We start from the raw sequence: 18135 nt of genomic DNA on the forward strand, positions 1-18135 counted from the left end.
AGGGTTTCTGTTTTATGGGAGCAGCTTGCCACATCTTTCTCCTGCGTAGTGGCTGGTGAGTTTGAACTGCCTAGTAGACATTTAAGTGTATATGTCAAGTAGGCAGTTGGATATACAAGTCTATGAGTGTTGTCTGCATACAGACATTCATATACTTAAAGCCATAAGATTTGATGAACTCAAGGGGTTAAGTGCATCTAGAAAAGGTAAGTGATCTAAGAGCTGGGCTCTGGGGCACTCACTGTTTAGACACTGGGGAGATAAGAAGAAACCAGCAAAACAGACTGAGAAGAAGTGGCCAGAGAGATTGGAGGTAAACTTGTAGGGTGTGGTATCCTAGAAGCCAAGTAAAGGAAGTGTTTCAAGAAGGGAGGGCTGGACTATGTCAAATGCTGCTAACAGATCAAGTGTGGTGGCAAAAAAAGCCGATTCTTCTCATACGAGATTAAGGAAAAAACCCCATTGGTTCAACTGAAAACAAACATTACCAAATCCACAATGAATAACAACTATTCCATACCTTGGTCATTCCTGGCAAATCCACAAGTGTCAAATTAACAACGTGGGGTGAAAATATCTTAAGATGGATCGGTTCAGGGCTTACTCCCTAAAAATGTTTTAAAATATTCTATTAAAATCACATTAAATTTCAGTGAAACATGAAATATTAAAGTAAACTTCATTTCCCGTAGATAGACATTAACCTCCCAGCCCCCCATAAAAACCGGTTGCTACTGAGTTGACTCTGACTCATGGTGACCCCCCCTGTGTGTCAGAGTAGAACTGTGTTCCATAGGATGTTCAATGGCTGATTTTTTGGAAGTAACAGACATTAGATGCTTTTAAATATGAATTAAACCATGATCCCTAAAACATTTCAACAATTAAAACCTGATGAAACACATAGGAAGTAAGGCAGCTAACCATATAGCAGGTTATAATCCTATCAAACCCTATACCATTAATGTAATTATTTTTCCTACACAATTGCATTCTTTTCTCTTAATTCTAAGCTGATACAATTTCTTAAATATGTTTAATACACTTAGTGCTAAACAAAAGAATAACCTATCCCCCACTATGCAAATTTATTAGGTTCCTGTGTTCAGAGAGAGAAGGGCAGATAGCAAGTTATCCAAATCATTTTGGTTCCCAAGCTTTAAACATCAAGTGTCAAGAGTGTGTATGGTAAGGGATTCATCAGAATCTTTAGACCCCTAAATTCAAATAATAAGAATGTAGATAGTGAGAGATATGTATTTTCTCTCCACTAGACTTAGTGGAGAAGACATCCCTCACCTTAGCACCAACCTTCCACAAGTTTTAGGATTCGGTAAATTCCATGTAGAATGATATTTACAAGATATTCACAACTTGTCTTTAAATGTCCTCCCATCTATGTATCTACCTTATGTATCTTTCTTTATTAACTCACGGAAAATTCTCATTATCCAGGAAGCTTTTCTAGAATATTCTTTATTCTGAGTTCCCTATGCACTTACATTTGCTGTATTATATTACTCTGAACTACGTTTCTATTTTAAATACTCCTGTGTTCTCAAGTCATATGTCGATATTCTACATCCCTACCTAGGTTGTTTATTTCTCAGGATCTTTATTGCCATGTAATTTCCCTACCATGTTCAATGCAATACTTTGCCCCATATGGCAAGACATTTTCTGTGCTTTTTTTCCTTACTGAGCAGCCTGTCACTTCCCCGCAAATACCTTTACAACTCCAATCTCATAGATATTTCAAGTCCTTCAGGGCTTTATGTTAGGTGTATGAAATAATTCACATATTCAGACATATAAAACTACTCGCATAAGATCAGAGTATCATTTACTTCATTACACACATTATTTAGAAAAGAAGAGATATTCATAGATCTGGGCATATAAGATTCCTCATCTTTGAGACATTGTAGATCAAAGCCTGCTAAGTAAGTAAACTATATCCTCAGCATTAACTGAACATTTTGTAGGTATATAGACTCACTTTTTCGTGACATTCAGTTTAGTGTAACTAAAAACTTTCCTTTCATAATCAATAGTCTCACATCCACTCTAAATTTTGGTCCTGTGCAAAATTACCACCAATTCCTGAGTTCAGTGAATCCAAGGGGATCACAGGAAAGATAATCCAGACTGGTGGTATGATTAAGAATATGCCGGAAGCAAAAATCAACCCTGATATAATTACAGGACTGGGGACGAGCTAATCTAGTTATCTGCCACTTTTTCTACCTCTTCTATACAACACAGTTATTAGAAATTCAGGAAAGGATGATAGCAATGGCAATAAGTTAATGGTTACCAGCCTAGAGTTCAATAATAAACAAAGCTTAGTGAACCACTAAAACAGAAACAAATTTCCTGAATAGACATAAAGACTTAATAGGGCTCCAAAAATGCCTTTTCTTTTTTGGTCAGGAAACAACCTTCCCAGCACAGTATTTTGCAGATACAAGGGCTCAAGAGAGATTTGCTGAATGCTAGTACTAGGCTAGGGCCCTCTTGTGAGACTAAGTCTGTGGCTGCCACATGTGCCTTCAGATAAAATACAAGAATGGCAGTAAAAACAAAAAGGAAGGGAACAGAGAGAAAAGTAATAGGAATAAAGAAAGGAGAGAAAAGAGAAGCATTTAGGGGGAGGCAGGGAGAGCACCTGGTGTCAACATAAGTAGTATCTTAGACAGCCAATTTACTTTAGATTCTAACAATCTTAGAAAATAAAGTAATTCAGTTGTTAACTTGCTACTTTTCATTTTTCACTAAAAAATTTACTTATCTCTTTGCTTCTGTAAGTTAATCTGGCCTGACTCAGGTAGGAAAAAGAGGTCTCCAAAATACATGTACCTCATAAATTATGATTCTTGAGTCAGATTACAATCAGTCCATCATAAAAAGATAGTTTGTTGTAACAGTATTAAGTAAAATAATTATGTAATAAAGTGGCATGTACACAATAGGATCAAGAATAAACATCCAAATGAAATATTTCACAGTATGTAAAAGTTCTATGAAACAGATAAAAGGGATTTTAAGCAAAGTTTTTATATACTTGTGAAAATATTTCATTTTTCTCATCAGATCCTTTCAAAGACCAGGATTATGCAAAAGGCTTGTTCTCACTAACTGGAAGGCTGGCAGTTCAAACCCATCCAGTGACAGAGAGGACAAGCGATCGGCTTCCATAAAGATTACAGCCAAGAAAACCCTATGGAGCTCAGTTCTACTCTTTAAATAACACACGGGTTTGCCACGAGTTGGAACTGACTTGATGGCAACAGGTTTGTTTTTGAGTTTTTGGCCAGACAACATTATATAAATAACTCCCTCAATGATGTATTTATTAATGATCATGCTTTCCAGCTCTAAAAGGATGCCTACCTTATTATTTCCTGAAATTCTTTCTGTTTCATTTTCAATTTCTTGTCGAATTTCATCAAAATCCGTGTAAAGCTAAAAATTGTTGAAAAAAAGAGCATGATATTCAAAATGAAATAAAAAGTTCTTAAGGGTGGCTGCGGGGGGGGGGGTCCATAAACTTGAAGGATGTCTGTGGATTTGCTTCACAGAATTAGTGAACAAAATCTAATATATGCATATATTTTTCTAAGACAAGGATTCATAGTTTTTTTGAGCTTTTCAAAGCTGCCTGATCCCAAAACAGTTAAGCATCTCTAAATTAGAGAGAATCAAGCTAAGAAACTAAATTATCAACTACTTGCACACACACAAAAAATTATTTTCAATATGTTATTTCTTCATTATATATTCTGTGTGATTACCTTATTTTTGGTGTGAAGAAATTTACCCCATTCTTCCGCTTCAACCCCTGGAAAAAGAAAAAATCATTTATTGGTAACTACGGAAATTACTTGTTACCTTTAGTTAGGGATTCAAAAAGGCAACATAATAAGTTGTCATTTGTTCCTATTTTGCCATTAACTGTAAGTTATGTGTTGTAAACCTGCTAAATTATACTTTTAAAAATTCTATCATGTATTTCAAAGACATGACTAACTTCAGGTAGACGAGCTCACAGGCCCTCCAATTATTTGAAATCTGGATTTCATGAATAAAATTGTTCACTTCTCAGTTTGTATGTAATCATATTCTATTAAAAGGCATATTCTTTTTTTTAAACATCTTACACATAAAAGCATTATTATCCAAAAAAAATACTCAATAAAGAATCCTACTGAGTAACACAAAAGCACATATAATAAATAAATTTACACACATAACTGGAGATTAAAAAAATTATAATATGTGAATGAAACTACTGATTTTTCAAACTAATTTGTTTTGTTTCCTGTTACCTATAAAGTCACAATTTGTTGTTCCTTTACAGAGCTCTCTTAGTAACCTGGAACTGCTCTGGAATTTTTATGCACTTTCAAGGTGATTTTTTTCCCAAGGGCTGAGACAATGTTTTCCCTTGGAATTGTAGGTGGGAAAGAAATGAAATGGAGAAAAACAAACAAAAACATCCTGGCATATGCACTGTCTGGAGTTTCCAGTTTCCAATCTTAGGTCCGTTACTTCTGTACTTGCTAGAGAAAAGGAAAACACATTTAGCGTATACACTGTGTGAAGTGGTCTAAAACTTGGAGAGCAAGTTTTGTTCTCTTTTTCCCAGAGAAGCTAGAAATGTTTAATTATAGGAAGATAATCTAACTTTGCCTCCCTCAGGCACAGCTATTTTGCTTTTGCTAAATTCAGAGTAGTTTTACATTTTGTAACAATTAAGCTTGTCGAATAATGCTTATCAGCCACCTGAAGTCAAAATAAACATGACTAAGATATTCAGATGAATATTTATTGAGAAAAAGCTAGATCAAGTCTTTGGTGGAATAAAGGTAAATAAAACTGGATCCTTTTCGCAAGTAAAATGCTCACCTACTTGAAGCTTAGTACCTTCTTCCAAGAAGTCTCATGGAAGGACTGGAGTAATCTAGGTAAAAAGAACTCACAGAGGCAGGGTACTACATACCAAAGGGTGTGTTTAATTTACCGTATCATATAAAGGAGGCCTGGCTTCACAAGCATGTTTTTAAAAATAAAAATAACATTACATTCACCACCAAAAAAGCTTGCATTTTGATGCAATGTCAAAAAGATAACAAGAACCACTAACACCTGCAATCAATGTGGCTAGGCAAATAAAAATGGAAGGAAAAAAAAATGCACACAGCCTGTAAGAGTACAGAAGCACACATGCAGGCATGATAGAAAAAGGGCCAAAAACAAATGGAAAAAGGAAACCTTTAGAAAGGTGTCTTGAGTTTTTCCATGTAGCAGGGTCTGTAGTTAAAGAGAAACAGCACAGAATGATAAGTTTAGTGCTTAGCACAGAATGATAAGTTTAGTGCTTATCACTAAAATTTTAAACCTTTTAAAAAAACCAAATGTGCAGAAACCTAAACACATTTCAAATGCACACAACATTGAATTATTCAAAATTTACATCTAGAATTAGAGAGACGTATATAATTTTAAAAAGTAGGACATAAGCCAAGCATATTGTGTGCCATTTTTACCCTTAACATTTTTAGAAAACAAACTTTCATTACAATTATGTCGTTGCTGGTTTCTAACTCTGACACAAATGGATTAAAATTAATCCTCTATTAAAAAATTTGCCCTTAAATATTTGATAACCTACTACTGGAAAAGATGAATTACCTGAAAAGAATCTACAAAATATACTAAACACATCTTTCACAGACTTAATAAGTGTATACAAGCACTTACCCTATTAGCTAAGACAGAGCTTTATAAGGGGTTATTTTCTTTGAAGTACATATTGAATTTAACAGAACAACCCAAAAAGTAACTCTTCACTTTCAGGGATTCAATCCAAAGGGCAACTACCACTGCTTGTACCACAAGCCTCTGTGCAGAAAAATTGGTCCTGCCTTTCCCCTTAATTCTTATTTATAATTTTTCTTCCTTTTGGGGGCAACTGATTACTTTTACAAATAGATAACTAAATAGAGGTAATAAATTACACCCATATTTTTAGGAATTGTTCTACTAAGCATATACATTTGTATAAAACAAAAACAAAAACATTTTGCTTTAGTTCAACAACTTGTCTTTCCCCAACATGAACTCTAATAATTTTCAAAATATCCACTGACATTGTTCAGAGGTAGAATATATAGCAGCACAATTTTGGTCTTTAATCAGCATGCCACTTGTAGATTCTGTCTAAAGGGGAAATCTGAGGAAAGCTTGATTTATTTCTTACAAACATATGAAAATAGTTGTGGAGTGCAAAGTTCAAACTAAACTACCACCCTACTCTAAAAAGGTTTCATTTTGTTTTGTTTTTAGTAAGAATTTAAGAGAAAATTCTTTCACATTGGCAGAAGTGGAAGTCAAGCTGAAAAATTTTATACAAAATCCCATAAATCTATATATTGACGCCCCAATTATCCTGCATAGTTAGGGGAATAAAAGATCTCACATTAACCTTTCCTGATAATTAAATTATACATATTTAAACAATGAAATATTTATTTTAGCCAGTTTTTTTAATTGTACTTCAGGTGAAGGCTTACAGAAAAAATAGTTTCTCATGAAACAGTAGTACACATATTGTTTTATGACATTGGTTAACAACCCCACGACATGTCAACCCTCTTATTTTAGCCAGTTTTCATGGACCTGTATCTAAAACGGATTACACTTCTCTATGTCATTTTAGAATGCACTGTTCTTAAATTAGCCTATTAGTGATAAGGCAGGCCTTTTTACATAACAAAGCCCTCAGGGGATATAAATCCCTATACAAAATGGTCAGAGACTGATGTTTTTCCTTTATTTTGAAGTTCTTCTGTCTGCTTATGTTTTTTTTCCCCTTTCTCATCTCTCGTCCTCTTTCTGCTCTCTCGTCACGTGTTCCATACTCTTCTCACTAACTATATCTTTACCTACTTCACTGTTTCTAATTTCCTCTGAGTTAGAATGACTTATGACAGGCTAGAATTATTTATTCCAAAGATAAAGAGGCTCTGATGAGAAACTAAGGAACTATCCTAGAATAAGACACATTTAGTACTCAAAATTCATGAACTCTTTTGTGTCCTGAATAATCCAGTTGAGTTGTTGTTATAAGTGAGGGTTTTGTTGTTGTTGTTGTTGTTTTAATATGAGAAATAAGCACTAAGCTTGGCGGGGGAGAATGCATATATCTATATACACACACACACACACACACACACACACACACACACACACGTAAAGATAAGCAGACTTACTGACCATCCACTAAGAAGAGATGTCAACAAAAGATAGCAGATATACGAACAAAGAGGTAACAAGGAGGTCACACTTCTATAGCTGAAATGTACAGGCATACCTCAAAGATATTGCTGGTTTGGTTCTAGACCACTGCAATAAAGCACATATCACAAAGAAGCGAATCATATGAATTTTTTTGTTTCCCAGTGCATATAAAAGTTATGTTTACACTATACTCTATTAAGTGTGCAATAGCATTACGTGTAAAAAGACAATGTACATGCCTTAATAAAAAATACTTTATTGCTAAAAAATGCTAACCATCATCTGAGCCTTTAGCGAGTCATCTTTTTGCTGGTGGAGGGTCCTGCCTCAGTGTTGATGGCTGCTGACTGATCAGGGTGGTAGTTGCTGAAGGATGGGGTGGCTGTGACAATTTCTTAAAATAAGACAACAATAAAGTTTGCTGCATCGACTGACTCTTCTTTTCATGAAATATTTCTCTGTAGTATGTGTTGCTATTTGATAGCATTTTATCCACAGTAGAACTCATCTCTCTCAGCCTTTATAGAATTGAAGAGAGTTAGGTTCTTGCTCTGGATTAGGATTTGGCTTAAGGGAATGTTGTGGCTGGTTTGATCTTTTAATCAGACCACTAAAACTTTCTCCATATCAACCATAAGGCTGTTTCACTTTTGTCATGGATTGAATTATGTCCCCACAAAAATGTGTGTATCAAATTTGGCTGGGCCATGATTCCTGGTATTGTGTGCTTTTCCTATATGTTGTAAACCCTGCCTCTATGATGTTAATGAGGGAAGATGGGTGGCAGTTATGTTAGTAAGGCAGGACTCAATCTACAAGATTGGACTGTGTCCTGAGGCAATCTCTTGAGATATAAAAGAGAGAAGTGAGCAGAGAGACAGGCAGACCTCATACCACCAAGAAAGCAGGGCCAGGAGCAGAGCGTGTCCTTTGGACCCGGGGTCCCTGCATGGAGAAGCTCCTAGTCCGGGGGAACATAGGTGTGAGAAGGCTGACAGAGCGAGAAAGCCTTTCCCTGGAACTGACGCCTTGAATTTGGTCTTTTAGCCTACTTTACTGTGAAGAAATAAATTTCTCTTTGTTAATGCCATCCACTTGTATTTCTGTTGTAGCAGCACTAGATGACTAAGACAGCTTTCTTATCATTCGTGTGTTCACTGGCGTTGCACTTTTAATTTCCTTCAAGAAGTTTTCCTTTGCATTCACAACTTGGCTGTTTGGTGCCAGAGACCTAGCTTTCAGCCTGTCTTGGCTTTTGACATGCCTTACTCACTAAGTGTAACCATTTCTAGCTTTTGATTTAAAGTGAGAGACATGTAATTTTTCCTTTCACTTGAACACTTAGAGGCCACTGTAGGGTTATTAATTGGCCTAATTTCAATACTGTCATGTTTCAGGGAATAGGGAGGCCCGAGAAGGAGAGAAACAGGAGAATGGCTGGTTGGTGGAGCAGTCAGAACATACACAAATTTATCAATTAAGTTCAACATCTTATATGGCCGAGGTTCCTGATGCCCCAAAACAATTACCATAGTAACATCAAAGATCACTTATCACAGATCACCATAACGGATATAATAATAATGAAAAAGTTTGAAATATTTTGAGAATTACCAAAATGTGACAGAGACAGGAAGTTAGCATGTGCTGTTGGAAAAATGCTGCCAACAGACTTGCTCAACACAGGGTTGCCACAAACCTTCAATTTGTAAAACACGCAGTATCTGCGAAGCGCAATAAAACAAGGTATGCCTGTACATCCTTTTCTAATAAGCAAAGTTTTATCTAAGGAAACAATACCAACATTTGCAGATAGCTTTCTGAGAGTTAGGATATCAGCTGCCGTTTTCAAGGTTACTGAAAACAATTAAAAGTTAAGAAAGAGACATAGTGTCTTATAGTTTTTAAAGTCTTAGTTTAAGGTATTTGGTAAATTTGATGAAATCAGTAAGAATGAAATGTAGAATGTATTATTCTATATATTTGATGCTGAACATAGATTGTCCAAAATGATTAAAGGTTCAGAATTCAATAATAAAGAAATATTACAGAAATGCAAAGTGATGAATAATATGCCAAGAAGCTACCTGATATAATTAAAGCTCCTACATATCCTCTGGCAGTCTATCCAAAAATATTTGTTAACACCTACAACTTCATTAACTTGCATCAGTAATTAACTTTCTAGACTCAAAGTAGATGCTCAGCACAAATGTGATTTAAAAAAAAAAAAAACTCAAGTCATCACCCATTACTCCTATAATAAATGAATGAAGACTCAGATACAGAAATTAAAGTCACTTCAATTTCAAGAATACTATCATCCTGTCCTAGATCAGAATATAAGAAGTAGAATGAAACTTCATTGAAAAGCAGATCTTTGCAGCTAAGAAATAAACATGGTACTCTGCTGCAAATGTAATTTAATAATCAGAGCTATTTTGCAGGCTTTTATCAATAAGACAAAGTCAGAACTAAACACTGAACAAAACAGGAAGATAAAACATACTATTACTATCATCAGACATTTCAAAACTCATTAATACATTAAGTATGAGTAATATAGGATACGTATTTAATAAGCAACTTTAAAATAGACAGCATTTTAAAAAATATATTGCTTAACAAAAAAAAGAACTGCCTATAAAAAAGGACAGTGCTTATTTTCTTTTTTTAATACTCCACGTTTACTATTCATTGTTGTTGCTGTTAGGTGCCATTGAGTCGGTTCCAACTCATACCGACCTTATGAACAATAGAACGGAACATGCCCAGTCCTGTGCCACCCTCACAATCACTGCTATGCTTGAGCCCACTGCTGCAGCCACTGTGTCATTCCATCTCATTGAGGGTCTTCTTCTGTTTCACTGACCCTCTACTTTACCAAGCATGATGTCCCTCCTGAAAACAGGCCCAAAATACGTGAGATGAAGTCTCATCATCCTTGCTTCTAAAAAGCATTCTGGCTGTGCTTCTTCTAAGACAGATTTGTTCATTCTTCTGGCAGTCCATGGTATATTCAATATTCTTTGCCAACACCATATTGCAAATGCATTCATTCTTCTTTGGTCTTCCTTATTCACTGTCCAGCTTTCGCGTGTATATGAGGTGACTGAAAATACCATGGCTTGGGTCAGGCACACCTTAGTCCTCAAAGTGACATCTTTGCTTTTAACACTTTAAAGAGGTCTTTTGCAGCAGAATTGCCCAATGCGTTTGATTTCTTGACTGCTGCTTCCATGGGTGTTGCTTGTGGATCTAAGTAAAATGAAATACTTGACAACTTCAATATTTTCTCTGTTTATCATGATGTTGCTTATTGGTCCAGTTGTGAGGATTTTTGTTTCTTTTATGTTCAAGTATAATCCATACTGAAGGCTGTAGTCTTTGACCTTCATCAGTAAGTGCTTCAAGTCCTCTTCACTTTCAGCAAGCAAGGTTGTGTCATCTGCATATTGCAGGTTGTTAATGAGTCTTCCTCCAATCCTGATGCCGTGTTCTTCATACAGTCCAGCTTCTTGGATTATTTGTTGAACGTACAGACTAAACAAGTATAGTGAAAGGATACAACCCTCACACACACCTTTCCTGACTTTAAACCATGCTGTATCCCCTTGTTCTGTTTGAACGGCTGCCTCTTGGTGTATGTACAAGTTCTGCATGTGCACAATTAAGTGTTCTGGAATACCCATTCTTTGCAATGTTATTCATAATTTGTTATGATCCACACAGTCAAATGCCTTTACATAGTCAATAAAACACAGGTAAACATCTTTCTAGTATTCTCTGCTTTCAGCCAAAATCCATCTGACATCAACGATATCCTTTGTTCCATATCCTCTTCCGAATCATATAACTCATTAAAGAGATACCCTAATATGAGTTTAGCTGGAGGCTAAGCCTGAATATGGGGGTAGGGGGTATGGAAATCTTAAAAATAGTGGGTCAGCATGAATTGGAATCAATTGGACAGCAACTGGTTTGGTTTGGTTTTTATATAAGTAAGCCTCAGCAAGAGAAGGATAGTTTAAAAAACAAAACAAAAACTTCTCATATAAATAATATTCACTTTAAAACAAGGGAAAAATAAATCAATTAGCCTTTCCCAGCAGACAAATGGTAAGACCAGAAAAGGGATGGTGAGGTAACATTGCTAAGGGGAAAAACAAAGTCATTTAATTTTACTTAAAACAAAATCTTTTCAACTGGAATCTAAATGATTTAAATTCTGATTCAAAATTAAAAAAAAAAAGTTGTTTTAAAAACTAGAAAAGAAACTTTAAAATGCGGACACAAAAACTGACTCCTGTTTACTGAGTGTTTCACTGAATCCTCCATTAAAATTCATATAAATAGCATTAGCAATAGTTTACTAAGGAGCTGAATTATCAAAAAGGGACTATTCCCAGTAAGTTTATTCATGGCCCTTCAAAACAACAAAAATTACTTTTTTTTTTTTTATATGAGAAAAATGCATACTGATTCTCTTCACAGTACTTCTCATTTTGATATAGCCACTAATTTCTAATTATCAAAATCAGTAAACATCTTTTTAAGAACAGACCAAAAACGAATTTTAAAATAATTCTTATCCCAATTCTGAAATTTACCATTTTCTTCTCCTGTTGTTTTTCGTTTATCTTCTGGTGAAACATGGACCAGCTGCAGAATGAGAGGTCTCCGGGTGACAATACCAGTACCTCTGGGAAGCAGGTCCCTCCCCACTAGGCTTTCTAGCACTGAGCTCTTTCCACTGCTCTGAAAACAGAATATACAAGAGTAATATGAGTTTATCAGAGTTTTTTGAAACTCCATAAGACTGTGCTAAAAAAGCAGCAAAGAAACTCTTTTACAAGAAAAAATTAGTGCAGAGACTTTTAAAAAAGGAAAATTTATTTAAATTTTCTATTACATGATCTTTTTTTTTTTTTAAATCAAAATGCAGAGAATATAATAGCCTCACCCCAACCCCATGATACTCTCCTACCTTTCATGATACTCTCACAACCAGGTTTTCTCAAAATCTATACAATATTTGTATATATAAAACCATGCCTATAATATGTACATATTTTACTATAAATGAGGCAGTACTATGTGTATTTTTCTCTAACCTGCTTGTATTTTTAACATAATGATCAGGGATATCATTCCACATCAATATATGAACTTCTGTATTTAATGGTTAAATAGTAAAAGTACCCAGTTGAGGATATTTTAAATGGTTTTCAGTTTCTGCTATTATTAACAATGCTGCAACGAACATGCTTGTACATATAACCTTGACTTATTACCTCCTTAGATTTAATGCATATAAATGAAATTGCTGTGATTCAAGAGCATGCAGATTCTAAGCATTCATAGTACTGACAAACTACATACCACAAAATGGCACCACACTATACCTCTAACAGTTTGACATGAGTTTACTGAATCTGCTGCATCTCCATCAGCACTAGGCATTATCACCTCTCTGGATCTTTGCCACTTAGATAGATGAACACTGACAGCTTGTTTAAATTTGCATTTATTTTTTATTGAGGTCAAGCATCCTTTTGTTTAAAGACTTTCTGTATTTCTCTCAGTGATTTATTTGTTCAACTGCTGGTGATTTGTATGTTTCTTATTAGTTTATAAAGCTCTTTATAAGTATTCACTGAGTTCATACTGATATAAATAAATGATTGTATAAATAAATAAATGAGAAGAGACAAATCTCCCATAGAGAAGAATTCCAAATAATTTATGTAGATATCCTGCCCTCAAGGAGGAGGTGATAACTCCCCACTCTTAAAGTAGGTGCTGCGAATAGTGACTTCCTTCCAAAAAGCATAGTATAGAAATGGGGGGAAAAGAGTAACATTGCAACAAACACTACCTTATCCAGCTGATCTAGGTCAAACTCAACAGTGATAAGTCATGTTGACAGCATGAACCCTTGATCTGCGGTGATAAAAATGGCACTTTATCTCTATGGCCCTCCTCCCAAAATCCCATAACCCTGGTCTAATCATGAGAAAAACATCATATAAATTCCAATAGAGGTGCATCCTATAAAATATCTGACCAGTATTTCTCAAAACTGTCAATGTCATCAAAAAAAAAGGTCATAAAAAAAGAAAAATCTGAGAAACTGTAACAGCCAAGAGAAGCCAAAATGTACAACTAAATGTAATGTGGTATTCTGGCTGGGGTCCTGGAACACAAATAGGTAGGTAAAAATTAAGGAAATTCAAATAAAGTATAGACTTTCATTAATAATAATAACATACCAATATTTGATTCATTAATTTTAACAAATGTACCATACTAATGTAAGATGTTACTCATAGGGAAGCTGAGTGTGGTATAGATGAGAACTACATGTACTACCTTTCCCATTTTTCTATAAATCTAAAACTGTTCTAAGAAATAAAGGCTATTTGAAAAAAAATAGTACCTGAAACATACTAAGTACGCAATTAACTATTCCTAGGAGGAAGCACTTAAAGCCTTACTTGATTAAAAAAAAATAATCTACTAAGGAAGGGAAGACAATAGAGGAATAGTATAAAACACTAAAACTGATACCAAGGCATAATATATCAAGAAAAAACATGATACCAAAACTTACGAGGCACAGCCAAAGCAGTACTTAGAGAAGAATTTATAGCTGTAAATGCTTACATTAAAAAAAAAGATCTCAGATCAATAACTTAACCTTCTACCTTAAGAAACTAAAAAACAGCAAAATGAACTGCAAAGCAAGCAGAAGGAATATAAAAATTAGAGCAGAAGTAAATGAAACAGAGAATATAAAAGCAATAAATAAAAATCAACAAAACCAAAAGATGGTTGTTTGCAAACATCGACAATATTGACAAACTTTTAGCTAGACTAACTAACCAAGCAAAAGAGAGAAAATTCAAATTGAACAATTGTATGCCAAAAAATTAGATGATATTGTGTGCCGTTAAGTTGATTCCAACTCATACTGACCCATATGACAGAGTAGAAAACTGCCCCACAGGGTTTCCAACTCATAAGTTCATCGTATTCCCTTATATCCTTTTTATTTCTGTAAGGTTGGTAGTAATGTCTCCTCTTTTATTCCTGATTTTAGAATTTGAATCTTTGGAATCGACGCGACGGCAATGGTTTTCTTGTGTTTTTTTTTTTCATAGAGTTTTCTAGGCTGTAATCTTTACAGCAGAAGATGGCCAGGTCTTTTCTCCCACAGAGCAGCTGGTGGGTTCAAACTGCCAACCTTTCCGTTAGCAGCTGACCACTTTAACCATTGTGCTACCAGGGCTCCTTAAAAAATTAGACAGCCTAGATGAAATGGTTAAATACCTAATAAGGCAAAAACTATCAAAACAGACTCAAGGAGGCAATGGAGCCAAGATGCTGGAGTAGTAAGATGCTTCCTGTAGTCCCTCTTACAACAAAGACCCAAAACAACAAGTGAATCAATTATACATGACAATCCAGGAGCCCTGAACATCAAAGACAAAGTTGAGGAGTCGGACTGAGTGGCAGGGGGAGGGAGAGACAGTTCAGAAGCAGTGAGGATTTGCCAGACCTGACCTAGCCAGCACCCTGCAAGCTGGACCCTCTTGTGCGTGTAGGCAGAGGCAAGCAGTAGCGCTTAGGACGTGTTTTCCACATCGGGAGAAATCAAACATTTTCCACATTGGGAAAAATCGAATGGCGGAGAGTCTGCTCAAGCCTCTGGAACCAGGGAGAAGCAGCATTGAATCCATGGAAGTACAAACGTCTAACCTACCACTACCACGTGGGATCAAAAATAACCTTCCCCTCTCTGTGAAGTACCTCTCTCCCATTTACCTGCCCCCTCCCTGCTCTGTTCTGGTCCTGGTCTGGCTTCAGCGATTGCTGCAGCCCCTGGGCTGGAAGTAGGACCTGTTGCGTGGGCCCCCAGCCCGTTCTCCCAGCTTTGGAGAGGGAACAAATTAACAAACAGGAAAAAATAATCTGCCAGCTCCCCTAAGCTGGGAACTCAGGGCAGGCACAGCCTCTTTGCCTAGGCATGCACAGAAGGGGTCCAAGGACTTTGAATGCCTTTCACCCCTGCCTAGCCCTGTGTGGGCCCATTTAAACAGCGTAGGCCCTCAGTAGCACAGTACAACAGGGGATATACCTGAAGCCTATTTTCAATGGCAACAGCTAAGGGGGAGTGGCAGATTCATGACATTTGACACTGCCCTGCCCATTAAGCAGGGTCCTCACCCACCAACATCAGGGGCCTGAAGACTGGTGGCTCCACCAACTTGACCTAGCCACCCACGACAAGGGTCCAAGAATAAGTGGTGCCTCCCAATCCTTACAGCCAATAGCACTGGGTGCCCAAAGTCTGGCCGCAAAACCCACTCACCTATGCACTCTAGGGAACTGGGACATGCCTTCTACCCAGGCACTTAGGGGCAGCCATCAGCCCCCACCTTGCTCAGCACATAACCCCCTACTGTAGCCAGATACCTGTGCCTATTCCAATCACTCCTGCCGGTCTAGGACCGTAGGTGAGAGCCTGCACCACACATTCAGTGACCGATGACCTGGACAAGTAAGCTGAATCCACACAAGAAAAGTAAGGGACTCCTGGGATAATATACCTAGTAACAGCTCTAACCACCTGGTGACAGGACGTGAGAGCTTCAAAGACGCCAATAATCAAAGCAGCTCACAAGACCAGCCTATTTGGGCATATTAAAACAAAACAAAACAAGAAGCTAGGACACAGTAGGCAAACATAAAATAAATAAATATAATAACTTATTGATGGCTCAGAGACAACAGTCAATATCAAATCACATAAAGAGACAGACCATGATGACTTCAGCAAGCGACCAAAACAAAGAACCAAGAAACCTCCTGGAGGAAGAGAACTTCTTGGAATTACTGGAGGCAGAATTCAAAAGGTTAATATACACAGGTCTTCAAAAAATGAGGAAAGATATCATGTAAAATGCAGACCAAGTCAAGGAACACACAGACAAAGCAACAGAGGAACTTAAGAAGGTTATTCAAGAGCATAATAACAAATTTAACAGGCTGCAAGAATCCACAGAGACAGCAAACAGGAGTCCAGAAGATTAACAATAAAATTTCAAGAGAAAGTCACAGGAGCAGAACTGAGGCAATGGAAATCAGAATTAGTGAGATTGAAGATAAAGCACTTGACACCAATTTATTTGAGGAAAAATCAGATAAAAGAATTTAAAAAAATGAAGAAGCCCTAAGAATTATGTGGGACTCTATCAAGAGGAATAACCTATGAGTGACTGGAGTACCAGAACGGGGGGATAACAGAAAACACAGAGAGAATTGTTGAAGATTTGTTGGTAGAAAACTTCCCTAATACCGTGAAAGATGAAAAGATATCTATCCAAGAAGCTCACTGAACCCCACACAGGGTAAATGCAAAAAAAAAGGCACCAAGACATAGTCAAACTTGACAAAACCAAAGATAAAGAGAGAATAAGAGCAGCTAGGGATAAACAAAAAGTCATCTACAAAGGAAAGTCAGTAAGATGAGGCTCTGACTACTCAGAGAAACCATGCAGGCAAGAAGGCAATGGAATGACATTTATAAAACCCTGAAGGAAAAAAATTGCCAGCCAAGATTATATATCCAGCAAAACTGTCTCTCAAATATGAAGGCGAAATTAGGGCATTTCCAGATAAGCAGAAGTTCAAAGAATTTGTAAAAACCAAGCCAAAATTACAAGAAATACTAAAGGGAGTCCTCTGGTTAGAATATCAATAGCATCAGATAACAACCCAAGACTAGAACACAAGACAGAACAACCAGATATCAACTCAGATAGGGAAGTCACAAAAATAATTTAAAGCTAAAGCACTGAAAACAGGGAAACAAAGACGTCAATATGTAAAAGATGACAAAATTAAAGCAAAAAAGTGGGACTAAATAATGTAGTTATAGAACTTTCATATGGAAAGGAAGTCAAAGCGATACCAAGAAATAAAAGATTGGTTTAAACTGAGAAAAATAGACGTAAATATTCAGGTAACCACAAAGGAAACTAACAATCCTATACATCAAAATAAAAAACAAGAAAAACATAAAGACTTAGCAAATACAAAATCAACAACAATGAAAAAGATGAGAAGAAAATACATAAAGAGAAACGACTCAGCACAGAAAATTAAGTGGAACAAAGAAACTGTCAACAACAACACACAAAAAAAGACATCAAAGTGACAGCACTAAACTCATACCTATCAATAATTACGATGTATGTAAATTGACTAAATGCTCCAATAAAGAGACAGACAGTGGCAGGATGGATAAAAAACACGATCCGTCTATATGCTGACTACAACAGACACATTTTGGGCTCAAAGACACAAACAAACAAAAACTTAAAAGATGGAAAAAATATATCAAGCAAACAACACTCAAAAAAGAGCAGGAATGGCAATATTAATCTCGGACAAAATAGACTTTAAAGCAAAATTCACCACAAAGGATAAGGAAGGACACTATATAATGATAAAAGGGTCAATACACCAGGAGGACATAACCATGAGAAATATTTACGTACCCAACGACAGGGCTCCAAAATACATAAAACAAATTCTAACAGCACTGAATAGTAGGAGACATCAACACACCACTTTCAGTGAAGGACAGAACATCCAGAAAGAAGCTCAATAAAGACACAGAACGTCTAAATGCCACAGTCAACCAACATGAACTCACAGACATATACAGAACACTTTACCCAACAGCAGCCAAGTATACTTTCTTTTCTAAGGCACATGGAACATTCTCTAGAATAGATCACATATTAGGCCATAAAGCAAGCCTTA

General features: G+C 36.3%; 1 protein-coding gene across 11 annotated transcripts in view; it reads right to left on the reverse strand.

Moving 5' to 3' along the window:
• The window catches only part of DNM1L (dynamin 1 like), a 52298-nt gene that overhangs the window by 23495 nt on the left and 10668 nt on the right, over positions 1–18135 (reverse strand). For 4 of the 11 annotated variants that reach the window (XM_004390251.3, XM_004390252.2, XM_004390253.2 and 1 more), the window contains exons 2-5: positions 11913–12060; positions 3795–3841; positions 3394–3465; positions 521–607 (exon numbers count right to left, since the gene is read on the reverse strand). In XM_004390251.3, coding sequence (XP_004390308.1) covers positions 521–607; positions 3394–3465; positions 3795–3841; positions 11913–12060 — 354 coding nt within the window. Of the gene's footprint in view, positions 1–520; positions 610–3393; positions 3466–3794; positions 3842–4328; positions 5248–5274; positions 5314–11912; positions 12061–18135 lie in introns of those variants that run through there. The other 7 variants (XM_012559666.2, XM_012559664.2, XM_012559663.2 and 4 more) reach the window with 5 other exon arrangements.

This window comes from Trichechus manatus, unplaced genomic scaffold (genome assembly GCF_000243295.1).
Source record: "Trichechus manatus latirostris isolate Lorelei unplaced genomic scaffold, TriManLat1.0 scaffold00292, whole genome shotgun sequence".
Lineage (NCBI taxonomy): Eukaryota > Metazoa > Chordata > Mammalia > Sirenia > Trichechidae > Trichechus > Trichechus manatus.